This window comes from Zosterops lateralis (assembly GCF_965231275.1).
Source record: "Zosterops lateralis genome assembly, chromosome: 4".
Taxonomy (NCBI): Eukaryota; Metazoa; Chordata; class Aves; order Passeriformes; family Zosteropidae; genus Zosterops; species Zosterops lateralis.
Window position 1 is genome coordinate 72,736,819 of NC_139765.1, and position 25,664 is coordinate 72,762,482.

Sequence of the window (25,664 nt, forward strand, 5' to 3'; positions counted from 1 at the left end):
ATCCTTTGGATATTGATCCCCATGGAGGGGATGGATGGGTTCCCTCTCCCCTGAGCAGCCCCAGCTTCCCTCACCCTCTCCTGACCCTGAACCATCCTCACATCCCTCCTCTGTCCTTCCTGTCTTGCAGAGCCCAGAGCTGGGCACAGCACAAAGGGTTTTTTGTGAGATTTTTTGGGGGGAAAACTTTGGGAAGAATTTTGGGGGCTCCGGCCGGGGGCACCGATGGGGGCGTGGCTTGCAATGGATGGGGGCGTGGTTTTGTCTCAGAGGGGGCGTGGCTTATAATGAAATGGATCGTTTGTTGCAATGAGAGGGGGCGTGGCTTGCAATGAGAGGGGGCGTGGTTTATGCGGTGGCCCCGCCCCCTTTGGTGAGGTCGGGGCGGCGGCGCGCGGCGGGCGCAGAGCGCGATGAGCGCGGGCTGAGGGCGGTGAGCGCGGGCTCCCCGCGGCCATGGTGGCGCACGACGAGCTCGGCGGGCTGCTGCCCATCAAAAGGACTATCCGGGTCATCGACGCCCAGAACCAGCACTTCAGGGAGCAGGAGGTGAGAGGAACAGGGACAGGAGAGGGGAAAAAATGGGATTTATTTGAGGGGAGAGCGGTGAGGGGGAGCCCCCTCAGCTTCTGGCTCTCCAGGTCTGAGGGGAGGCGGCGGGCCGGGCACAGGGCGGGGTAGCCGGCGATTTTAAAAACCATTTATATTGATATTTAAGTCCATCTCTTATGTATACAGGTATTTTATGTGCATATATATATGTATATGTAATATATTTCAGCTCATAGCCCCCAAAGAGTGGGACCAGGCAGCCAGAACCGCCTCACCCCTCAGCGATTTAAAAAACTGTATATATGTTTAACTCCATGTATATGGTTATATCTTTCTTATACACATAAATATGTCTTATATATATTATATATATATATATATTTAAGCTCGTAGCCACCAAAGAGTGAGCCAAAACCTTCACCTGTCCCTCCTCCCCTACCCAGGTGCTTTTTCATTAAAAATTCACCTATTTTCATTTAAAAATCTCCTGATTCCATGAAAAAACCCTTGTGTGTCTCTCAACTCTCTTTCCACTGACAGGATTTTTCCTAATTAGGTGTTTGTTGTTTAAACCGAAAAAAAAAAAAAAAAAAAAAACTGGTGGGGTTTGTCGGGCTTTTTGAGTGGAAATATTGTTATTTTTATGGCGTTTTGTTATGCAGATGGCAATAATTGCGCCCTTTGTAGGTGTTCCCAGGTCTCCTGCTGCGACAGGAGCAAAAGTTCAGCAGCCAGGTAGGGCCTTTGGGCTGGGTTTATTGTTATTGCCTGGATTAGTAGCCAGATGAGGTGGAAAAGTTAATAAAAAAAAAAAAAAAAAACTAAAATAAAGGCGTTTCCAGACATGGCTGAGGTTTGAGGGCTCAGCGCCGAGTCACCGAGCTCAGCAAATCCCGGCTTTGCAAGAGCCAAACTTGGGCAATGTCATTGTGCAAAAGGGAAACCAGATGTTGGGGGAGAAAAGAACAGAAAGCAGAGCTCTGCCAGGGGAGAAAATCTGCTCTGATTGTGACCACTTCTCTCTCTCTCTCTGAGCTGGATTTACCACTGGATGTGCTGGTGGATTTAGGAAAGATCTAATTGTTCATTTTGAGCCTCAGCAAATCTGTGAATCTCACACGGAGGCGCTCAGGTGGTTGATGATTTCTGGCAGGAATTATTCAGGCTGCTGACTAAAATCTCCTTTTTTTGTGTGTGTGTGTGGTTTTTTTTGTTTTGTTTTGTTTTTTTGTTTTTTGGTGGTTTTTTGGGGGTTTTTTGGGGGGTTTTTTTTTGTTTGTTTGTTTTTTGTTTTGGTGGGGTTTTTTTGTTTTTTGGTTTTTTTTTGTTTTTTTGTTGTTGTTTTGGTGGGTTTTTTTGGGGGTTTTTTTTGGGTTTTTTTTGTTTTTTTGTTTGGTTTGGTTTTGTTTGGTTTGGTTTGGTTTTTTTGGGTTTTTGGGGTTTTTTTTTTTTGCTGAATTGTCTCGGTGAGGAAAATGTTTTGCCCTGCGTGGTTTCACCATTGGGTCACCGTGTTTGGTGTAGGAATTGTGTGTGTGTGAGGCACGTAGGAATTGCACTCGAGTAAAGGGATCCTTGTAAAAACCACTAATTATTACCCAGTACAGGGGAAAGGTTGTGGGCGTGCTGCTAGGGGAAAAAAAAAAAAAAAAAAAAAATCCTTGCTCAAAAGTCCAGCCTGGTTTTCTTTCCAGCAAGGTGCAATCTTTTGGTGAGTTAACCTGCACTCAGAAGGAATTTCAGGGGTATAAAATCTCGCCTGGCACGAAATCAGCTTTAATGGCCACGCTCGTGATGTGTTAATTCACTTTATTTAATAAAGACTCCTCTGGAAAAATAATAATTCCCGATGGAAGTGTTGACCCCGCTGGGGTTTTAATTATTCTCCAGTGCTGTAACACCCCCGGATTGTTACAGAAACCTCTAAAGCAGACTTTATTGTAATCTGCCTCCTGTAAGGAAGACGGCGTGGAGACAGGACACTCATTGTTTGCCAGTACAGAGCTTAAAAAAAAACCCCTCCTGAGCCCGAGTTCTCCGCAGTATGAACCGCCCCGAGTCTCGGCTTACACCGGCCAGTCTGTGACCTCGGCCTCAAACACTGAGCTCAGCCAAGGAGGAGTTCCCAAAGCACACGGGGAGTTTTATTTTATTTTTATTTTCCTCCTCCCTGCTCCGGATCAAACGAGCTTCAGGAGCAGAAGAAAAAACAGATGAGTTTTGTTGGCTTTTTTTTTTTTTTTGGCAGTTGAGCCGTGTCTGAGAGAGGAGCGCTCAGACACCAAGTGGGGAATTTATTTAATTTTTTTTTAGGAGAAATGGCTTTTTGCTGAGGCAAATTCAGGAATTCCTGGGCATGTGCATGTGTCACTTGAGGCGAGGCTTTGCCACATTCCCACAGGGCCCCTGTCACTGATCTCTGCAGCTCTGACCCTTCCCCGGTGACCTGCTGGAGCCCTCCCCACGCCTTGAGCTTTCTTGCTTTTCCTTTGCAGTGTCACATTTTGCTTTTCCAGGCTATTTTTATATCCCTGGCCTCGCCAGAGCCCGTGGGTGGTTTTGTGTCTGCAGCTCAGTCCTGCACTTTCTTAAACCTCTCTTGGCCCTTTAGTCATCCCTTTATTTATCCTCTTGCACTGATAGATGATTTTCTAAAAGTAAATACACCTCCCTTTTCTCCCACTCAGAAACATCTGCACTAAATTAAACCTTCCTTGTTGTCTTTAAGCCTGGCCTAACTTCCCATCCTTTTCCTGACCGTCCCTGTCTTGAGCTCAGTGGAGAAGTTCCTGGTGTCCCACTTGGAGTTCCTGATGTCCCACATAAACCAACCCAGCTGAGGATCCCGAGGACACTTTTACAGCTTTTCCCATTTTTATGGCGCCCTCTTAACTCTGCCGTTCCCCAAACGTTTCTAGCTCAGCTTCGTGCTGTGCCAAGAGCTTTTTTTTCTTTCCTGCACGGCTCATAAATTGTTTCTTTTCATGTTTCACCCCCCTGCAAGTTTGAAGGCTGAGCTCAGGGTGAGCTCACCTCCTCCTCCTCCTCCTCCCCTATTGCCCAACAGCCCGTGTGGGCAGGGCCGCTGCTGGGGTCGAGTTGCTGAAATCAGATCTTACACACACACACAGCTTTTATGCTGGAATCCAGCTCTGGGTGTTCCTGTTCCCTTTTTTTTTTTTTTTTTTTTTTTTTTCTTCTTTTTTTTCAGTTTTGTTTTCAACATTTGTCACTTCTGAGTGAAGAGTTTGACCACCGAGCTGGGCTGGTGCAGAGTTTGTCCTCATCAGCCCCCACAGCCTCTGCCTTCTGTTAGAGCAGAAACTCAACAATAATTAACCAATTTTAACTGAGATCAACCCAAACTGAAGCTGCTTCCCTGTCCTAATCCGAGCTTGGTGCTGAGCAAGTCTCATGAGGATGAGTCACATCCAACCCCTGTGCCAGATGTTTGGGAGCACCAGGACAATCCTTTTAAACCTTTTCCAAGCCTTAACTCAGCTCATCTCTTCCCTCTGTGCACACCTTTCCTGCCCAGCCCTCACCACACAATATTTTTGCTGTCAGACACAGTCGAGTTGGCCACAGAATTTCCAAAAGTGAAGCAGCAGGAGCTTTCCAGGGGCGTTTCCTCTTTCTTGGCAGCGTTTGGGTCGGGCCAGACTCGAGCTCCCTGCAGGAGAAAAGCAGAAGCTCCAAACTTTCAAATCTAAACAACGTGTTAGAAAAAATCACAGCGATTGCAGGGGGTGAGGGAGGAGGAGGAGGAGGAGGAACATTTGCAAAGTGAAGGATTTCAGCTTTATCTGTGTGCGTGTCCCTCGCAGGAATGTTCAGCTTGTGGTTGTTTGCTGGTTGTTGAAGGAGCTGCTGGGCCCCCACTGCTCTGCTCTCCAAAATAAAATGGAAAAACACATTCTTTCTCCAGAGGAAAAGATGAGAAAATGGAGAAGCAGATCCCAGCTCCGTCTTTAGCTGCCACAGAGTGTCAGGGAACACTTTAATCTATTTCTGTTCAAAGCATAACAGTCCCTGCTGGAGCCCTATTTTGAATTCTCACTGATGTTCTCTCACCTCTTTTAACTCTGGGCAAAAACTCTCTGCAGTTTAATTGCAGCCTTAAAGTTCAGACAAATATTTATAGCCTTGAAAGATGAATGGCTGCTCCCAAACACTTCTCCTCGCTGCGTTTGCCACTCCTTAAGCGGGTTTGGAACCTGCCTGAGAAATTTCTCAGGGAGGCAGAGCCAGGACAGTTTGTTCTCCTCTCCCTTTGCAGGAGCCAAGCACGAAACGGGTCCGGCCTTTAGCACGAGTCACCTCCCTGGCAAACCTCATCTCTCCCGTCAGGAATGGGGCAGTTCGGCGCTTTGGGCAGACAATCCAGGTAAAAACAGAGCCCAGCCCGCAGCTTTGGGCAGGGAATGGGTCAAACAGGCACTTCCTGAGGTGTTCTCTGTGACCTTTCTTGGGCTTTGAGGATGAGAAGTGCAGCCTCAGGAGCGCACGAGGATCAAGTGCTGTGTAAACATAAATAAAACCAACTGCTGCAGATAAAGAGCTGATAAAGTGCCCCACGTTCGCTGCAGCGTGATGGGAGCTGACCCTGCTGCCCCAGCAAGTGTTTTCCAAGGAGCAGCTCCGTGCTCACACCTGCAGATAACAGCACAGTCTGGCTTTTAGGAACCCTGCAGAACACCAGGGCAAAGTTCAAGTGGCTTCTGATTAACCTCTTCATCAGGAGAGTTATGATCCTCCTTTATTTACTTCCTCCTACCTTGGAAATAAACCCAAGCTTTGCCTTCCCATCTTCCTCCTCAGTGCAGGGAGAGGGGCATGGAAAACCTTGCCAAGCTCTGGGCTTTCTCAGCAGCTTGATTAAAGCCTTCCTTTATCTGAGGAAAAGTGTCTGGGTGTGTTTTCCTGCCCTGGGAGTGGGATGGATAATACTCTTAACACTTCTGAAATGTTGGCTCTCCACGTTTGTTTTTAATATTTTTTATTATTATTTTAATCCCTGCAGTCGTTCACCCTCCGCAGCGACAGCAAATCCCCTGGCTGTTCCCAGAAGTCATGCAGCAGATCTGCTGCTCCCACTCCCCCTAAGAGAAGGAACAGTGTCCTTTGGTCAGAAATGTTGGATACCAACACGAAGGAATCCCTGAGCACCAAAGAAATCAAACGCCAGGAGGTAACTGCCCTTGGAAAACGGGATTGGGAACAGCAGCCCAGGCCTTTTGTCCCTTCCCTTGCTGGGAAAGGACTAAACAACCTTCAGAGGGGGGGAACTGCATCTTCCTGTGCACCTAAACCCAAAATTTATGTCTGCATCAGCCATGGGAAAAGGTGGATTCCACTCTGGAATTCATCTCCCCAGCGTGACCCTCGGGAGATGCCAGACTTCACCACGGCATTCCTGCAATCCCAGCCCCGCTGGCTGCTCTGCAGCTGCCCCAGCCTCAGGTTCCTCACAGAGCCAGCTGTCTTTCTCCTAAAGCTCCTGACAATTGGTTGGGAGCCAGGCAGCAAAAGCCTTGGCTTGTCTTTTTCCTGGAGTTCTTGGACAAATCTTCGGGAGCCGCCGGAAGCCGCCTGGGGTTTGACCTCTGCGGTTTCGGGGGTTTTGTGTTTGCAGCCTGGCCTGGCTCAGAGCAGTGATTTAAAAGGCTCTGATATTTAATTTGGCTCGTGTAGGGGCCAGCAGGGCTTTCACAGAGTTGGAAGCAAAGCTGCTTTCTCAGGGTTAGGGAAGCAGATTTACTCAGGGTTGTCATGTCCAGGTGCCGCCAGCATGGCCAAAGGCCCATTCAGGGCAGGCTGTACATCCTGGGAGCTGAAAGGCTCTTTCTGGGAAAGAATAACTCAGAGTGCTTTATCTCCTTCCTCCCAGGCCATCTATGAAATGTCCAGGGGAGAGCAGGACCTGATTGAAGACCTGAAGCTGGCCAGGAAGGTGAGTGGGATTTTTTCCTGCAGTCAGTGACGACATTCCAGGGAAATAATGAGGTTTGTTTTGCATCTGCAAACATGACGTGGGAGCTTTTATCAGCCCCAGAACCCCCAGCTGGAAAGCTGACGTGAGCTGTGGGCCAGCACTGGGCTGGTTGCACTAAACCCAGCCATAAAAGGATTGTGCAGAGCTGCTTGGGGGACTCCTTCTCCCAGACAAAAAAATTCCTTTTCATTGGAGTCCTCTATACTTCACACAGAGTGAACCTTTTAGCATCAAATCAGTGTTATTCTTTCTGTTGCCTTCACTTCTTTCACCTGATAACCCCCCTCAGTTTAAATAATCAGCTTTGGAGCTTGGCACAGTGAAATATTTTGGAATATATTTTATTTGCCAGGCCTACCATGATCCCATGCTGAAACTCTCCATCATGTCTGAGGAGGAACTCACCCACATTTTTGGGGATTTGGATTCCTACATTCCTCTGCATGAAGGTAAGAGCAGCTGGGTGCTTTGTGCTCACTGGGATTTAACTTCTCTGCTTTCTCCTGTTGTGGCATTGCTGCAATTCCTCTTTTTCTGTTTCCATTCCAGACTTACTGGCAAGTTTGGGGGAGGCAACAAAGCCAGATGGAACAGTGGAGCAGATTGGGCCCATCCTTGTGAAGTGGGTGAGTTCAGAGCTTGGCTAAAACTGAGCTTAGAGAACATTTAAAGGCAGAAGCTGCAAAGCTCTGGGGTTTTTGTGGCCCTCAGTGCAAGATTGGAAGGGAAATCCTGGCAGTGCTGAAAACAATGGGATTGTCTTGGCTGGAAGGGGCCTTAATTTCACCCCAGAGACTTGGAACGATTTGCTGATTGAGGGTTGGACTGTCTGTGTCTGCTGGACTCTGTCCCAGTGTGACTCCAGGAGTGTTATCCCTGCAAATCCCAGACACTGGGAGCTCCATGGGTTCTGTCTGCTCATCTTCCTCACAAAATCCAAACACTGGGAGCTTCATGGGTTCTGTCTGCTCATCTTCCTCACAAAATCCAAACACTGGGAGCTCCATGGGTTCTGTCTGCTCATCCTCATCACAAAATCCAAACACTGGGAGCTCCATGGGTTCTGTCTGCTCATCCTCATCACAAAATCCAAACACTGGGAGCTCCATGTGTTCTGTCTGCTCATCCTCATCACAAAAGCCGAACACTGGGAGCTTTATGGGCTCATCATCTTCACAGGATCCAAACATTGGGAGCTTTATGGGCTCATCTTCCCACAAAATCCAAACATGGGGAGCTCCACTGGCTCATCCTCCTCACAAGATCCTCCTTTAGCTTTTTTCTTGGGAAAAACACCCCAGCAAGGGCTGTAGAAGTGCACAAAATTTCTATGTGAGTGCCATCTGCTTTTCCCACAGGGAATCTGACCCCTAAATCTCCTCTGTTCCCTGCAGTTACCCCAACTCCACGCCTACAAAGGCTACTGCAGCAACCAGCTGGCAGCCAAAGCCCTCCTGGATCAGAAGAAGCAGGACAGGAGGGTCCAGGATTTCCTGCAGCGCTGCCTGGAGTCTCCCTTCAGCCGCAAGCTGGACCTTTGGAGCTTCCTGGACATCCCCAGGAGCCGCCTGGTCAAATATCCCCTGCTCCTCAAGGAGATCCTCAGGCACACGCCCAAAGACCATCCCGACCTCCACATCCTGGAAGAAGCTGTGAGTAATCCTGGTTTTCTTGTTCTGACCTAAAGATGTGATCTGGGAGCTCCAAAAATTTTCCTTAAAACGCTCGTCAATTCCCAGTTTGAGGGGCAGAAATGTGTGACAGGGAAAGTGAGGGAAAGCTCCATCCATTTGCTCATTCTGACCTCAAGATGTGATCTGGGAGCTCCAGAAATGTTTCTTCAAACCCTCAGCAGTTCCCAGTTGGAGAGACATAAATGTGTGACAGGGAAAGTGAGGGAAAGCTCCATCCATTTGCTTATTCTGACCTAAAGATGCTTATTCTGACGTAAAGATGTGATCTGGGAGCTCCAGAAATGTTCCTTAAAACCTTCAGCAGTTCCCAGTTCAAGAGGTACAAATGTGTGACAGGGAAAGTGAGGGAAAACTCCATCCATTTGCTCATTCTGACCTCAAGATGTGATCTGGGAGCTCCAGAAATGTTCCTTAAAACCTTCAGCAGTTCCCAGTTCAAGAGGTACAAATGTGTGACAGGGAAAGTGAGGGAAAACTCCATCCATTTCCTTGTTCTGACCTAAAGATGTGATGTGGGAGCTCTAAAAATCTTCCTTTAAAACCCTCAGCAGTTCCCAGGGGAGTTTTCTTGAGGAGCACAAAGCTGTGACAGGGAAAGTGAGGAAAAACTCCATCCTTTGGAGTTGTGAGGCAGCACAAGCAGAGGTCACTCACACAGGGGAAGCAGTTAAATCCCTCCTAATGATTTGTTTGGGTTTTTAGATCTCCATAATCCAAGGAGTCCTCTCTGACATCAACCTGAAGAAGGGCGAGTCCGAGTGCCAGTATTACATTGACAAGCTGGAATACCTGGATGAGAAGCAGAAGGATCCAAGGATTGAAGGCAGCAAAGCTTTACTGTGCCACGGGGAGCTGAAGAATAAAAATGGACACGTAAGTTTCTAATTTTTTATTAATTAACTCTCAAACCTTCCCTCAAGTTTAAACTCGGAGGAGGACTGGCAGCCTTCCATCCTTTTAGGGATAGTTTGGATATTGGATAAAGAGGCAGAGGAAAATCCTTTCTTGGCTGCCTAATTTCAGGGTGTAAGGGAAAGTTTCCTGCTGACAGCTCCACAATCAGCTTAGGGAAGCTGGAAAATCATTAGCACAGAATCCTCACAGAAAGTGCTCTCCATCCAGAGGGATTTCCTGCCACTGTTTACTTCCAGGTGCTCTGACATTCCCCATTAGGAGCCCTGGCTTTTCCAAACAAAAGGGTTCCTGCAAAAAAGCCTGATTGGAGTTTGTCTCCCACCCACTGCACTCCAGGCTTTTGTCCTGCGTTCAACCTCAAATCTTTCCATGTTTTCCTTGTTGATTGGGTTTTTTGGTGGTTTTTTTTGTTGTTTATTTGGCTATTCATCCTATCCCTGGCATCTGGGAATCATCATTCTCTTTCTAAAGATCAATAAAACAATCAAGGTGCTGATGTAACCCTGCTGCGTGCCAGACCTTGGCACTGGCACAGGAGACTTGTGGGTGCAACTGCCAGATAAAGGTGGCCTTGAACCCACCCCACAGGACGCGTGACCTCAGGGAATACACAGAATGAACGTTGGGATGTTTTCCCTTGCAGAAACTTTACGTCTTCCTGTTCCAAGAGATCCTGGTGCTGACCAGGCCGGTGACCCGCAACGAGCGCCAGGCGTTCCAGGTGTACCGCCAGCCCATCCCCGTGCAGGAGCTGCTCCTGGAGGACCTGCAGGATGGGGATGTCAAAATGGGAGGCTCCTTCCGAGGAGCTTTTGGTAATTCTGATAAAGGTATGGATCCAGCTGGTGGTGGGTGTTGTCACCAGGGGACACAAAAGGGCCGTGCTGACGCTGTCCGGTTGTGCGAGCAGAAAGAAGGAGGTTTATTTTGGGATCTTGATTTATATAGTCTTTGGAATTTGATCAAGGGTTGGGGGATGAGGTTAACACCTCTCTGACTCCACTGGACAACCTGGAAGTCCATCAGTTTGTCCTTCTCCCCTGGAAAGGAATGTATTATTTACCAAACATCACTCTTCGTTTATATTACAATTTGTGACAAAGCTCCAGAATGTAAACTCAAGGCTGAAAAATCAGGGTGAATTCACAGCTGGGTTAGAAAACATTCTTGTCTCCTGACTCTGTTTTACACCACAATGTCACAGACTCTGAGCTTCAGAAGGCTGAAATGACTCCTTTATTTTTGCAATGTGTAAAATATATACTATTTCACACAGACCAATTTGATTGGTGAAACAAAGGCAAAACCTCTTCACTCACATTGGTCAGAGCAGAGGGACATCAAGAAAAGGTCCCTCTTAGGAAAAGGAATTAATAACAAAGTTACAAAAACACTTCTCCTGTTTACAGAAAATTCCCTGGGAAAAGAATTTCAGAAAACTAAAACGCCTCAGGAATAGAACCAGGGCTACAGTCTCCCTGCTGTGTCATTAGAGGACACGAAAGAACCACACTCACCTGTCAAGTTGAGAGTGAGAAGAGAAAGAGGAAGTTTATTATGGTTAGGGGTTTTTATAGGATTAGGAATTTGTTCAGGGATTGAGGAGCAACACCTCTCTGACCCCAGTGGTTAACTTAGGGGTCCATCAATTTGTCCTTGTTTTATTTACAAAATATCAAATCCTTGTTTTTGTTACAAGGGTGACAAACCTCCAGTAGAAAAACATCAAAAAGCCAAAAAATCACAACAACACTGCCGGACTTTGGGATTTGCTGAGGGGGGTGGGTTTTGTCGGGCTTTCAAACCTACAACAAAACCCAAATATCAACTCATAACTGATGTGCTTTTCTCTGCAGCCAAAAACATTTTCCGCGTCCGTTTCCAAGAGCCGGGCCCGGGCCAGTCGCACACGCTGCAGGCCAACGACGTCTTCCACAAGCAGCAGTGGGTGAACTGCATCCGCACGGCCATCGCCCCCTTCCAGAGGAACATTCCCCCCTCCCAGCTGCAGGAGCTGCCCGAGCTGAGCGAGGAATGCGAGGAGAACAACCCCTCGGTGCCCAACGTGCCCGCCCAGAGCCGCCGCTCGGGAATATCCCACATGGAGCTGGATGAGAGCTCGGCCCAGTGCGGCTCCGTCCTGGACTCGGAGGAGACCAAAGGGCTCAAATCCCACAGAACCTCCTTGGGCCACAGGAAATCCAGGGAGAAGCAGCTCAGTGGGAAGAGGAAAGAAACGTTGGTGTAAGGAAAACAACAAAAAAAAATGAGCCCCTGGTGCCCCCGCTGTGAGGGGGAAACTGTTAATTTATAAATAATTCCGTGTACATTTTTGTACCGGGAGCGGCTCCCGAGTCGCTCCCCGGATCAGATTTGGGTTTATGTTGGAATGGCAGCTACTGGTGTGCAGTTACTGTTGAACTGGGGGTCTGGTTTTTACACTTGGAATCCGTGAGGGATTTCACAAAAAAAAAAAAAAAAACTCGTGGCAGAGCAAATTTGGGTTCCTGGATGTTTCCCACAGACATGGTAGAATAAAGTGGAATTTTGGGCAGCACCATCAAGGTTTTTGATCAACACTGCTAAAGTCCTTTAAAGGATTCAACACCTGAAGTCACTCTGGTGCGTGGTTATGGCAATTCCTGCAAATCTGCATGTTCCAAAAGGAAAAATCCTCAAAGAAAAAAACCAGACCCCGAGTTCAACAGGTTCTCAATTCACCTACTGGAATCTTTGATCTCTGTGTGTCCTTTGTACATTCCTCTGTCTCACTCTTGTATCCTGCCAACTATTTAATTTTTTTATTAGTTTCGTTTTGAGTTTGGGGGTTGGGATTTTGGGGTGGGTTTGTTTTTTTTTTTTTTTTTTTATTTCATTTTCTTTGATCAGTCGGTTTTTTGGGTTTTTTTTTTATTTTTGTATTTTCGTTGCTCAGACTTGGCATTTCCTTTCCAGTACTTGATCCTTCGTGCTCCAAGGGGTGACATCCCAACCATCCCTCAAATCCCCCTGGAGCAATCCACGGGCTGGGAGGAGACACTACTGAAAGAGAACTGCTTTACTCCAGGGTGTAGGAAGGTTGTAGGCACGTTGTAAAAGGGTTTTTTGGGGAGCAGTGAGTAGTTAGCAGGGAGAGAAGGTAGATTCCGTGTTTTTGTTGTTGCCTTTTGGAAATGAAACACTTCCCGACGGGGGAAGCAGGACTTGGAGGCAACCCAGGGGTTCTTGCATGTGGTAGAAAGGTAGAGGAGAGGAAGAGTTGGAGGTGTGAGGAGAGGGCAAGGAGTGGTTGTAAATACTCAGGGTGGCAGCACTGCCGTCTTTTCCAGAGCTCCAAAGATCCAGGGAAAGATTTCCAGCTTGGGAATGGCACTGCAGGGAGTTGTGGGAAGCAAAGTGGTGACAGCTCTGAGCACAGTGAGGTGTCCCTGAAATCCAGGACTGGGATCCTGCAATCCCTGTGATCTGAAATCCACAATTAGGGAGCCAAATCCCAAAAATCCAGGCTTGGGGAGCGGTGACTCCACACCCAAGGGTTGTCACTGCCTGTCACCCGTCTGGCTGGGAGCTCTGGGAATGGGCAGAGGGTGTACATAGACACAGCGTGTGGTTCTCTGTAAATGTTGTACAGTTTCCAGTGCCAAGTTCCATTAAATTCCTGACGGCCTCTCACCTGCCTCATCCGAGTCCTGCCTGGGAAGGAGGGAGGGATGTGTCCGTGCTCTGGGTAAAGATCTTTCCAGGATGAGGCTCCAAAAGGAACCCCTGTCCTCGTGCTGTGATTCTTCCACATCCAGGCAGGACCAGCTGGCATTTCACAGCTCCGTGTCCTGTTATTCCATGTCCAGGCAGGACCAGCTGGCATTTCACAGCTCCGTGTCCTGTTATTCCATGTCCAGGCAGGACCAGCTGGCATTTCACAGCTCCGTGTCCTGTTATTCCACTGCAGTGGAGTTTATGGACTCTCCTCACTCAGTTTCTCAGGGAAGCAGTGGGATTCTCCCCACCCACAGAGGATTTCAACCATTTAGGAAATCCTTGGGAAGGGGGATCCTGCTGGGCTGATCCTGAGGAAGCTTCCAGGGAGTTGTACCAGGATAAACCCATCCAGTCTTCCCAGTTTTCCCAAAAACCTCCAGCCTGACCTTGTATGGGGTTTCCAGGCTCCGGGAGAGCAACCCCAGCTCCAGCAGCTCCGTTTTTAAGGACAGGATTTACAGCTCTGAGCTCTGACCTCGGGAGCTGATTAGATCCAGAGGGAATTCTTCCCCAGCAGGGAGAAGCTGGAAAAACAGCTCCTCCTGCTCAAAAAGCACCAGCGAGCTGCTGGAGCACAGGGAGAGGAAATCCCAGGGATTGTCTGCTTGTCCTCCCCCAGCCAGGCTGGAACCTTTAGCTCCTCATCCTGCAGCCAAAAAACTCTGAATTCCCTTTAAATAATTCCCCAGGACTCCTGCTGGTTCCTCTCCCTGCTCGGTGTCCCTCCGGCAGGAATGTCTGAGCCCTGCCTTCTCCAGACTAAACAAGCCGCGCTCCCCTGGGCTCCTCCCATGGAATTTCACGGAATCCCAGCCAACACTCCCCGTGTTTATCCCGTGGGTGTGGAACCCCGGGATAAAATCCCCCAGGGCGGAGGGACATCCCTGTGGTGACATCCCTGTCCTGGGAGGGGACACCGGGGACGTGTCAGGGGACGTGTGGATGTGGCACCTCCGCCCTGGGTAAGCAACTCCCCGGATCCGTGTTTGCCTTGGGCTCCACCCGGCCCCAGAGCTGAGCCAACACCCCCAGGGCTTCCAGGGGGGACCTTCCCAGGGCTGGGATCACTCCAGGAATCCCCAGAGTCCCCATTCCAGCCTCTGCTCCACCGGGACATCGGGGTCCCTTTGCTCCAGCTTTGGGAGCTCCCCTTCAGTTCACCCTTGGATTTGGGAATCTCCGTGGAAGCAAAGCCTAAAGCAAACCCCCAGATTTCACTCCACCAACCCCCTCACAGCCGTTCTGGGATCAATCCTGAGCCCACCCTCCCCGAAATCCCATTTTCCACACTGAACTCAGCACAGTCTTTGCTGGGATTTGTGGGGATCCCTCCCCATCCCCACAACCACCCTGGGATCAGTCTGGGTTTGGGATTTGGATTTGGGAATCTGCATGGAAGCAAAGCCCCTAAAACAACCCCCCAAATCCCAAATTTCACTCCACCAACCCCCTCACAGCCATTCTGGGATCAATCCTGAGCCCACCCTCCCCAAAATCCCATTTTCCACACCGAACTCAGCACGGTCTTTTCCAGGATTTCTGGAGATCCCTCCCCATCCCCACAGCCACCCCCAGGATCAGTCTGGGCTTGGGATTTGGATTTGGGAATCTCCATAGAAGCAAAGCCTAAAACAACCTCCCAAATCCCAAATTTCACTCCACCAACCCCCTCACAGCCGTTCTGGGATCAATCCTGAGCCCACCCTCCCCAAAATCCCATTTTCCACACTGAGCACAGTCTTTTCCAGGATTTTTGGAGATTCCTCCCCATCCCCGCAACTGCCCTGGGATCAGTCTGGGCTCGTGCAGGGGCCCCTCGGAGCTTTCCCTGTCGGAGCCGTTTCCTTCTCCACCTCCCAAGTTTCTCTTTTTTCCATGAATTCATCCCCCTCCCACCCCCCTGGCCCGTCTGCAGCTGCAAACCCAGACACATCTGTGCACATCTGGGCTGCCCTGCCCAGCCCAGCCGCCTCGGGAGGATCCAACTGGAAGCTTTTCACCTCCTGCATTGGGGGAATTTTTTTTTTCCCCCTTTTCCTCGGATTAGGCCCCTCAAAAGCCAGACACAGCCTGGAAAACTCCGTGTGAGGCTTTAACAGGGGCCCCTCTTCATCAAAGCACCAACTTTTCCAGCTCCAGGTGGAGACATCCCTGGAAATTCAGCTGCCAAAAACCCGGCAGCTCCTCATCCCACCACGGTGGTCTCCCCTTCCCTGTCCTACCCCACAGCCCACCCCGGAGGCTGTCAATGGGATTAGGCCATAAATCCTGGGGTTTTATGGGCCAGCAGGAAGTTTTATTGGGATAATTATCCTGATAAATGGGGCGCAGTTAAGCACAGACAGAATCAGGGGGGTGGCTTTGAACTTATCCTGGAAATTGATGTTGGGATGGGATGGGATGGGATGGGATCGATGGGATGGGATGGGATCTATGGGATGGGGTGGGATGGGATCTATGGGATGGGATGGGATCGATGGGATGGGGTGGGATCTATGGGATGGGGTGGGATGGGATCTATGGGATGGGATGGGATCGATGGGATGGGGTGGGATGGGATCTATGGGATGGGATGGGAGACGGTGAGTGCTGGTAATGGGTGCTGGTCACAGGGATGGAATGGGATGGGATGAGAGGTGATGGGTGTTGGTCATGGGAATGAAATGGGATTGGAGCTGGTCATGGGGATGGAAATGGGATGGGATGAGAGATGATGGGTGTTGGTCATGGAGAGGTCATGGGGAGATGATGGGTGCTGGTCATGGGATGGGATCCATGGGGTAGAAGATGATGGATGCGGCAAAGGCTGCTAGTCACGAGGATGGGATCTATGGGATGGGATGGGATGGATGCCAGCAATGGGATGCCAGTCACGAGGATTTCATGGGGAGGAAGCAGCAAATTCCAACTTTTATCCACACCTCGCACAGCACAACCCCTCCAGGTGACACAGGGACCCCAAATCGCCCCCAATCTGAGCTCCAACACCTGAACCCTCCAAACCCTCCAAAGCCCTGGTGATGTGTCGGGATTTGCTCCTCCCAGGCAGATCTGAGCCAGCCCCGCCTCCCTTGGCTCTTCCCAGCAGTCTGGATTGGATCTAAACCTGGAGCAGAAGAGCCAGTGTGGGCAACCAGACGGGTAATTGCACAAGAGGAGCTGCCAGGGCCTCTCCTCCCCAAAACCTCTCACCAGACAGGTTCCCAGCACAATTCCTCCCGGGAATCTCAGCATTCCACACGCCCAGAGCTTTTTCCACAGGAGGTTTTCTCCAGGAGGGTGATGCTCTCCCAGATTTATCCCTCAGCTGTCCCGTGGGCTGGGGTTTGGTCTGTGCCCTTCCCTCCAAATCCCACAGCTCCAATTCCTCACTGGGTTAAACTGGGATCAACTGGTGCTGATTTCCCGTGGCTGAGGAAGTCAAATTATCTCCTGGAGGTGGAACCTCCTGGTCCAGCAGCTCCATGATCCGGCGGGGGAAGGTGACTGGGCTGCTGTGGGCACAGAGGAAAGAGGGGAGGGATGGATGGGATCCATGGATGGATGGAGGGATGGATAAAGGCATGGATGGGTGGATGGAATCCATGGATGGATGGATGAATGTAATCCATGGATGGACAGATGGATGAAATCCATGGATGTGTTCCATGGATGGATGGATGGACTATGGATTATGGATAGGATCCATTATTCTCTATTATGGACGAATAGATGAATGGAATCCACAGATGGATGGATGAGATCCATGAATGGATGGAGAATCAAACACCCCCTCATTTGTCACCGTCTCCTTCACTCCCTGAGTAAGGGATGAGCAAACCCAGCCTTACAATGGGGAGAACGCTCAGTTCACCCCTGAGTAAGAGGGCAGGACCCCCCAGCCCTCCCCTGCTCCAGCCCCACGTCACCCCCTGGATCCAGCCCTGGGGGTGACTCAGGGCCCGGCAGCTCCGGGCAGGAGCAGCAGCTCAGGCAGGTGGGATCTGCCAGGACCTGCACCGGGGGCTCCTCCCTCCCCTTTGATGTGCTGCCAGCACCTCCTGGGGCTGGGGAGACTGGGGGGGGCCCCTCCACCTCCTTTGTGCAGCTCCAAACCTCCCAAAATAACCCAAAACCTGGAAAAAACCCCACGTGTGTCACCCCCACTGCCGCCTCTCCCCGAAACCACAGAGAGCCACAACCCAAATCCCTTAATTAGGCCTTGATTGGGATGTGGCCTCACAAAACGCCACCGTGGGAGCAACGGGACCAGAGCCAGGCCAGCCCAAAAGGAGGTTGGATCACTCTTCCTCCCCATCTCCCAAAAGTTCCCCATCCATCCCCATTCCTTCCTCCTCCTCCTCCTCCTCCAAGGAGAGGCTCAGGAGGAGGGAGGAGGCTCCATCTCCTCCTCCTCCTCCTTGCTGGTGCTTCAACGTGCTGGGACGGAGCCAGGCCATCCCAAAAAGGAGGAGAGAGAGGTTGGATCACTCTTCTTCCCCATCTCCATGGGGAACTTCCGCATCCATCCCCATTCCTTATTCCTTCCTCCTCCTCCAAGGAGAGGCTCAGGAGGAGGGAGGAGGCTCCATCTCCTCCTCCTCCTCCCTGCTGGTGCCTCGACGTGCCAGGACAGAACATCACCATCATGGCTGAGCGTCTGTCGGAGGAGAAAATCGCCGAGTTCAAGGAAGCCTTTTCCCTTTTCGACCGCGACGGCGACGGCTGCATCACCACGCGGGAGCTGGGCACCGTCATGCGCTCCCTGGGCCAGAACCCCACCGAGGCCGAGCTGCAGGACATGGTGGGCGAGGTGGACGCCGACGGCAGCGGCACCATCGACTTCCCCGAGTTCCTGTCGCTGATGGCCAGGAAGATGCGGGACACGGACAGCGAGGAGGAGATCCGGGAGGCGTTCCGGGTGTTTGATAAGGATGGGAACGGTTATATCAGCGCGGCCGAGCTCAGGCACGTCATGACCAACCTGGGGGAGAAGCTGACGGACGAGGAGGTGGATGAGATGATCAAGGAGGCCGATTGCAACAACGACGGGCAGGTCAACTACGAGGAGTTTGTGAGGATGATGACGGAGAAGTGACGGACGCGCCTCGAGGGTCACTGCTGCCTCTGTCCTGCAGGTGATGGAGGAATCCCCCAAATCCCCCAAATTTTGGCTTTCCCCCATCCCGCCCTCCTCATGTTGGTGGTTGGAAAAATCCATGTTTGTGCTCTTTTTTTTTTTGCCTTTTTTTTTTTTTTTTTGCATTTTTTCCCTGCTTTTTTTTGCCTTTTTTTTTTTGCCTTTTTTTTTTTCTGCTTTTTTCTGCCTTTTTTCGCCTTTTTTGGGGGGTTTTTTCGCCTTTTTATTTGCTTTTTTTTTTTGCCTTTATTTGCCTTTTTTTGCCTTTTTTTCTTTTTTTTGCCCTTTTTTTTGCCTTTTTTTCCACCTTTTTTTTCACCCTTTCTTGCCTTTTTTTTGCCTTTTTTTTTCTTTTTTTTTGCCCTTTTTTCTGCTTTTTTTGGCCTTTTTTTTGCTATTTTCCCCACTTTTTTCCCCGCTTTTTCCCCCACTTTTTTTCTGCTTTTTCCCACCTTTTTTTGCTTTTTTCGCCTTTTTTCACTTTTTCCACTTTTATTTTAATCTTCCCTTCATTTCTTTCTTTGTTTGTTTTTTTTTCCATAGGGAACAGAGGTGTTGGTGGTTCTCCCCCAGCCCTTCCATCCCCTCCCAACCTCCTCCAGGCTGGAAAAAAAAAAAAAAAAAAGATGAATCCTCTTTTCTCCCAACTGGAGCATCGTCTGCGTCGGGCGTGGGACGCAGATGGATTTGGGGTCCCCCGTGGGATGTCTGGTGTTTTTATTCCAGAACATTCCCCGACATCCCTGAGCCCAATAAAAAACATCCCCCCACGTCCTGGTGGCTGCTTTGTTCAGCTTCTCCTTGGGATTCCTGATAAAAAAATATTCCCTCAGATCATCCTGGCCAGGCTCAAACCCCCCACCTCATCTCCGTCCTCTTCCCATTCCATCCCTTTTCCCAAAAAGATGCTGGAGGGCAGGATGTGGCTGTTCCCACCCCAAATCTCATCACGTCTGGGATCTCTGGGGTCTTTTTCCCTCCTCCAAGATAAAATAAACCGGATTTATCCCAAATCCCCAAAGCCGAGCAGAGCAGGATCCACCTTTCCCAGCCACAATCCCAAACTGGCCGTGACTCAGTTTCCCCGCACCGAGGGGCAACCCTGGGATGGGATTGGATTGGATTGGAGGAATTGGAAGGAAAATTCATTTTATTGGCTCTAATTAACGCTCCGTGGTTAACGAGCCAACGGGGCCGAGCTGCTCCATGAGGAACTTTGGATCCACCAGGACTCCAGCCCATCCCTGGGGCCGGGAACTTTGGCAATCCCAGTTGTTTTCCCGGGAAAACCGGGCGGGTTCTGGCAGAGCTGAGCACACCCACGCTGGCTCCCAGCTCCGGGATGAGAACGGGGCAAAACCCAACCCCAAAATCCCCAAATCCAGCAAAAAAAAAACCCAAAAAAATCCCACAGCGACAAGGTCACGCCAGGATATTTCAATGGAATGGCTAAAATTAGCCCTTCCCAAAATCCTGGATTATTTATTTCACTCCAAGATCCAACTCCAAACCCATCCTGGTATTTTTAGGCCTGACCTTTTTTTTTTTTGCTCTATTTTGGGGTTGTTTAATTCCTGGAGGGTTTTTTCCACTCCACTTATCCCAGGATGGTTTTTCCTGAAAGGGAGGTTGGATCCTGCCCCAGGAGCTCCATCAGCAACAGAGAAAGTTTATCCATATTTTCCCATTTTTCCCTGAATTTGGTGCCCAGGAGAGCAGTGGGAAGGTTCCCATTCCCATTCCTTGGGATGGACAGGATGGTCCCATTTTTTTTCAGAAGTGGAAAAGGAAAGGGATTTTGCTTCCCAAATCCAAGTTTTCACCCCCAAATTATCCCTCTGGAGGAGAAGGAGCTGCTGGGATTGCAGGATCCAGCCCAGCAGATCCATGACCCTGTTGTTGGTCAATTGAATTAATGGAGGTCCAGGGGATGCACTTGGAGCCTGGGAAGTTTAGAGGATCCCTGATCCCTCCACATCCTGATTTTCCAGCCTAAAACTTGGTCAGGATGTTCCCTGTGCCTGGGGATGGAGATGGGGATGGAAGGGTGGGATGAGGAATTGGGATCACCTGGGATGGGAACTGGGAATCATCTGGGATTGGACCTGGGGGATCATCCAGGGGGGGATTTGGGACAGGGATCACCTGGGATGGGATCTGGAGGATCATCCAGTGGGGAATCTGGGACAGGGATCACCTGGGATGGATCCTGGGTGATCATCTAAACCAGGACTTGGGATAGGGATCACCTGGGATTGATCTGGGGGATCATCCAGAGTTGGGATAACCTGGAATGGATCCTGGAGGATCATCCAGGGTGGGATTTGGGACAGGAATCACCTGGGACGGATCCTGGAGGATCACCTAAGCCAGGACCTGGAGTAGGGATCACCCGGGATGGGATCTGGGAGTTCATCCAGTGTGGGATTTGGGGAAGGGGTCACATAGGATGGGTCCTGTGGGATTTGGGACAGGGAATCACCTGGGATGGGTCCTGTGGAGTCATCCAGTGGGGGATTTGGGATAGGGAATCACCTGGGATGGGTCCTGTGGGATCATCCAGTGGAGGATTTGGGATGGGGGTCCTGTGGGGTCATCCAGTGGGGGATTTGGGATGGGGGTCCTGTGGGGTCATCCAGTGGGGGATTTGGGATGGGGGTCCTGTGGGGTCATCCAGTGGGGGATTTGGGATGGGTCCTGTGGGGTCATCCAGTGGGGGATTTGGGATGGGGGTCCTGTGGGGTCATCCAGTGGGGGATTTGGGATGGGGGTCCTGTGGGGTCATCCAGTGGGGGATTTGGGATGGGGGTCCTGTGGGGTCATCCAGTGGGGGATTTGGGACCATCCACTGAGAGATCTGGAATAGGGATAACCTGGGATGGGATCTGGGATGGGACCCCATGGAATGGACCATGAGGAACCCCTGGGGTGGGTTTGGGGTGGGACACGTGGATCACCTGGACTGGGATGTGACTTTTGGGGGAATCCCTTGGGATATGAGCGGAGTGGGAATCTCCTGGATCCAGCCTGTGCCAGCTGCTCCCTCCTCCCCAAGGACCATCTCCCACCACTTTTCCAGGTATTTTCCATCAAAAAACCCACCGAGGGCTCCAGCACCACCCAAAACACGGATCCAACTGCCCCCATTGCTCCCCTTGACCCCGTTTTTCCCCTAAAATGGAATTTTTAAGGGAAAAAAGGAGCTCAGGAATTCCCCCAGCATCCCCAATCCTAAAGGGCCAGAGCTGTTTGCTCCAATCCTGTGGAATCCACCCCAAATTCTCCTCATTTCCCTTGAATTTCAGCAACCCGAGATGTTTCCACTCCATTTCAACAAAATTAATTAACACATTAATTAAATTTGGGGAAAAAACAAGGCTGAGACCTCCCAAGGTTCTCCCAAAAGAAAAATAGGATTTTTCCCTCCATTTATTTTCCCCCATTTATTTTTCCCCGTTTATTTTCCCGCATTTATTTTCTCCCATTTATTTTCCCCCATTTATTATTTTCCCTCATTTATTTTCCCCCATTTTTTTCTCCCATTTTTTCCCCCCCATTTTTCCCCCCCATTTTTTTCTCCCCATTTCCCCCCCTTTTTTCTCCTCCATTTTTTTCTCCCCCATTTTTTTCTCCCCCATTTTTTTCTCCCCCATTTTTTTCTCCCCCTTTTTTCTCCCCCATTTTTTTCTCCCCCATTTTTTTCTCCCCCATTTTTTTCTCCCCCTTTTTTCTCCCCCATTTTTTTCTCCCCCATTTTTTTCTCCCCCATTTTTTTCTCCCCCATTTTCTTCTCCCCCATTTTCTTCTTTCCCATTTTTTTCTCCCCCATTTTTCCCCCCCATTTTTCCCCCATTTTTTCTCCCCCATTTTTCCCCCCATTTTTCTCCCCTCATTTTTTTTCCTCATTTTTCCCCCCCATTCCCCCCATTTTTTCTCCCCCATTTTTTTCTCCCCATTTTTCCCCCCCATTTTTCCCTCCCCATTTTTCTCCCCCCCATTTTTTCTCCCCTATTTTTCCCCCCCCATTTCTCCCCCCTTTCCCCCCCATTTCCACCCCTATTTTTTCCCAATTTTTCCCCCCATTTTTCCCCCATTTTTCCCCTTCCCGAACCCTCAGGATCTGTGGCTTCCTGCCCTTCCCTGAGCAATAACTCTGCCCCTGAGCAAACATGACGTGGTGCCTGGGAAATGTCTCCCTCCACATCCAAATGCCAGAAAAAAGTCTGGAAAAACATCTCTGGGAAGTGGGATTGATCCAGGCTGGGGGATTGAGGGAGCTGGGCTGGGAAATCAAGGCAGGTTCTGCACAAAAAGCCCCAAAAATCCATTTATAAATTAGTTTTTCCAATTTAATTTGGAAAAAAAAAAATTTCAGTTTCTCAGGGGTGTTTTTTTAACCTGTTTTAAAAGGGATTTTTTTTTTTTTCGTCCCCTGGTTTTCCACTTTGGGGTTATTTGTGGAAGGAGAGAGAATTTCTCTCCTGTGGGGAAAGAGAGAATTTCCCTGTGGGGAAAAAAAACCCAATAAAACCCAATAAAACCCACAAAAATTATCCCCAAAATCCACAAAATTAAAAAAAAAAAAAAAAAAAAAAAAAAAAAAAAAAAAAATCCCAAAATCAGGCACAGGGAAATGTGGGAAATAAAAGTGATGGAGAACAGAAAAATTTGGTGCCAACTCCAACTCTGAGGCTGCAACAGATGGAGAAAAACTTTGGGGGAAAAATTCCTGATTTTTGGGTTTATCTCCAATTTTTTTTTTTTTTATTTTTATTTTTTTGGGATGAATTCCTGATGGAATTCTGGGGATAAGCAGGAGAGGGAGATGGGAATGAGGAGAAGGAGAGGGAAATAAGGGAGAGCAGAGCTGGGGACAGGAATTGGGGACAGGAAAAACCAGGAGAGGGGAAAATGTGACCAAAACGTGGAATAATAAATAAATCAATAAATCAAGGGGACCAGAGATGGGGACAAGGAAAAATGGGAGGAAAAGATGGAGAAAAGCTGGAATAGGAGAAAGGAGCAGTGGGACAAGGGCATTTGGGATCAGGAGAGGGGACAAGGTGACGAGGACAAGATTTTGAGTTTGGGATAAGTGGGAGCAGGAGAGAAGTGGGACAAGGAAAAATTGGGATCAAGAAATGGGGAAAAGCTGGATCAGGAGAAGGGACAAGGGGACAAGGACATTTGGGGTCAGGAGAAGGGAAAAAGATGAGTTTTTGGGCTGGGGATAAAATGGGAACAGGAGGAAAATGGGACAAAAAAGGGGAAGATGGGGATGAGTGGCACCAAGGGAGAAGGAAAAGTTGGGATCAAGAGATGGAGAAAAGCTGGATCAGAAAGGAGCAGTGGGACAAGGACATTTGGGATCAGGAGAAGGGACAAGGACAAGATTTTGGGCTGGGGACAAATGGGAACAGGAGGAAAACTGGACCAAAAAAGAGGAAGATGGGGATGAGTGGCAGGAGGGGACAAGGAAAAATTGGGATCAAGAAATGGGGAAAAGCTGGATCAGGAGAAGGGACAAGGGGACAAAGGACATTTGGGATCAGGAGAGGGGACAAGGATGAGACTTTGGGCTGGGGACAAATGGGAACAGGAGAAAAATGGGACAAAAAAAACCTGGAGAAAAGTGGAGCTGGGGACAAGTGGCACCAGGAGAAGGGACCAGGGGACAAGGAAAAATTGGATCAAGAGATGGAGAAAAGTGGGATCAGGAGAAGGGACAAGGGGACAAGGACATTTGGGATCAGGAGAAGGGACAAGGGGACGAGGACAAGACTTTGGGCTGGGGACAAATGGGAACAGGAGGAAAATGGGACAAAAAAGGGGAAGATGGGGATGAGTGGCGGGAGGGGACAAGGAAAAATGGGATCAAGAGATGGAGAAAAGCTGGAATAGGAGAAAGGAGCAGTGGGACAAGGACATTTGGGGTCAGGAGAAGGGACAAAGACAAGATTTTGGGCTGGGGATAAAATGGGAACAGGAGGAAAATGGGACAAAAAAAGGGGACTTGGAGAAAAGAGGGGCTGGGGACAAGTGGCACCAGGAGAAGAGACCAGGGGACAAGGAAAAATTGGAATCAAGAAATGGGGAAAAGCTGGAGCAGGAGAAGGGACAAGGGGACAAGGACATTTGGGATCAGGAGAGGGGACAAGGACATTTTGGGCTGGGGACAAATGGGAACAGGAGAAAAATGGGACAAAAAAAGAGGAAGATGGGGACAAGTGGCAGGAGGGGACAAGGAAAAATTGGATCAAGAGATGGAGAAAAGTGGGATCAGAAAGGAGCAGTGGGACAAGGACATTTGGGATCAAAAGAAGAGTCAAGGACATTTGGGATCAGGAGAGGGGACAAGGATGAGTTTTTGGGCTGGGGATAAAATGGGAACAGGAGGAAAATGGGACACAAAAAGGGGAAGATGGGGATGAGTGGCACCAAGGGAGAAGGAAAAGTTGGGATCAAGAGATGGAGAAAAGTGGGATCAGAAAGGAGCAGTGGGACAAGGACAAGGACAAGGCTTTGGGATGGGACACTCCCAGCCCCTCCAGCCCATTTTCCCACATTCCCAAGATAAAATCCCTTTAAATCCCTTTAAATAAAGGATTTTCCTCCCGGGAACCTCCACATCCCCCAGGGCTCCTCTCCCCTTTCCCTTCTGGAAATTTTAGGAACATTTGGGGAGAAATTTGAGGGTTTTTGAGGGTTTCCGGGAGGGATTTGGTGTTTTGGGGGTGTCAGAGGGGATTTTGGGGGATTTTTTGGTGGTTTTGGGGTCGTTTTGTGTCTCAGAGTTTGGGGATTTTTGGGGGGTGTTTTGTGGGGGGGAATTTGGGGATATAGGGGGGAAATTTGGTGGGAAAAGCGGAATATTCCAAGTTTTTCACGGATTTTTTTTTTTGTGCGGGATTGGAGCAAACTCTGCTGGTCGGAAATTCCTTTTTTTTTTTTTTTCCGGGAATTTTTGGAGGTTTTTTTTTTTTTTTCCTGGAGGCAGCAGCTCCGCCAAGCGGCGCCGAGGGGGGAAGAGGCTCCGGCAGGTTTGGGATGGTTTATTCCACAAAATTCCTCCTCCAGAAATTCCCTCTCCAAAAATTCCTTCTCCAAAATTCCTCCTCAAAAAATTCCTCCTTAAAAATTCCTCCCCAAAAATTCCTTCTCCAAAAATTCCTCCCCAAAAATTCCTCCCCAAAAATTCCTTCTCCAAAATTCCTTCTCCAAAATTCCTCAGAAAATTCCTACTGCAAAATTCCTTCTCCAAAATTCCTCCTCAAAAATTCCTCCTCCAAAAATTCCTTCTCCAAAAATTCCTTCTCCAAAATTCCTCCTCTGAAACTCCTCCAGAAATTCCTCCCAAAAAATTCCTCAAAAAATTTCTCCTCCAAAATTCCTCAAAAAATTCCTCCTCAAAAATTCCTCCTCAAAAATTCTTCCCCAAAAATTCCTCCTGCAAAATTCCTCCAGAAATTCCTCCTCCAAAAATTCCTCCTTAAAAATTCCTCCTCCAAAAATCCTCCATCAAAATTCCTCCCCAAAAATTCCTCCCCAGAAATTCCTCAAAAAATTCCTCCTCAAAAAAATTCCTCCTCCAAAATTCCCCCTTGAAAATTCCTCCTTGGAAATTCCTCCC

At 49.3% G+C, this 25,664-nt stretch overlaps 2 protein-coding genes across 3 annotated transcripts; both read left to right on the plus strand.

The window, feature by feature from the left end:
• The first annotated feature begins 400 nt into the window (after positions 1-400).
• On the plus strand, positions 401-23,125 carry NET1 (neuroepithelial cell transforming 1). 2 transcript variants are annotated; one of them, XR_014589829.1, is made up of 11 exons: positions 401-549; positions 4,832-4,939; positions 5,576-5,743; positions 6,443-6,505; positions 6,900-6,996; positions 7,097-7,173; positions 7,942-8,199; positions 8,944-9,114; positions 9,800-9,986; positions 11,013-11,963; positions 23,112-23,125. XR_014589829.1 is itself a non-coding variant. In XM_083859182.1 (10 exons), the coding sequence occupies exons 1-10, from the start codon at positions 457-459 to the stop codon at positions 11,402-11,404; spliced, it is 1,614 nt and encodes a 537-aa protein (XP_083715308.1). In that variant the 5' UTR covers positions 401-456; the 3' UTR covers positions 11,405-12,828. The 2 variants fall into 2 exon arrangements, 1 of the variants encoding a protein (XP_083715308.1); XM_083859182.1 differs by lacking the exon at positions 23,112-23,125 and having other exon boundaries at positions 11,013-12,828.
• Positions 17,543-18,962, plus strand: LOC310909125 (calmodulin, striated muscle; the record flags this gene model as incomplete). Its single annotated transcript, XM_083860692.1, has 1 exon — positions 17,543-18,962. One exon carries the CDS (start codon positions 17,543-17,545, stop codon positions 17,990-17,992), a length of 450 nt encoding a protein of 149 aa, XP_083716818.1. The 3' UTR covers positions 17,993-18,962.
• Positions 23,126-25,664: the final 2,539 nt, after the last annotated feature.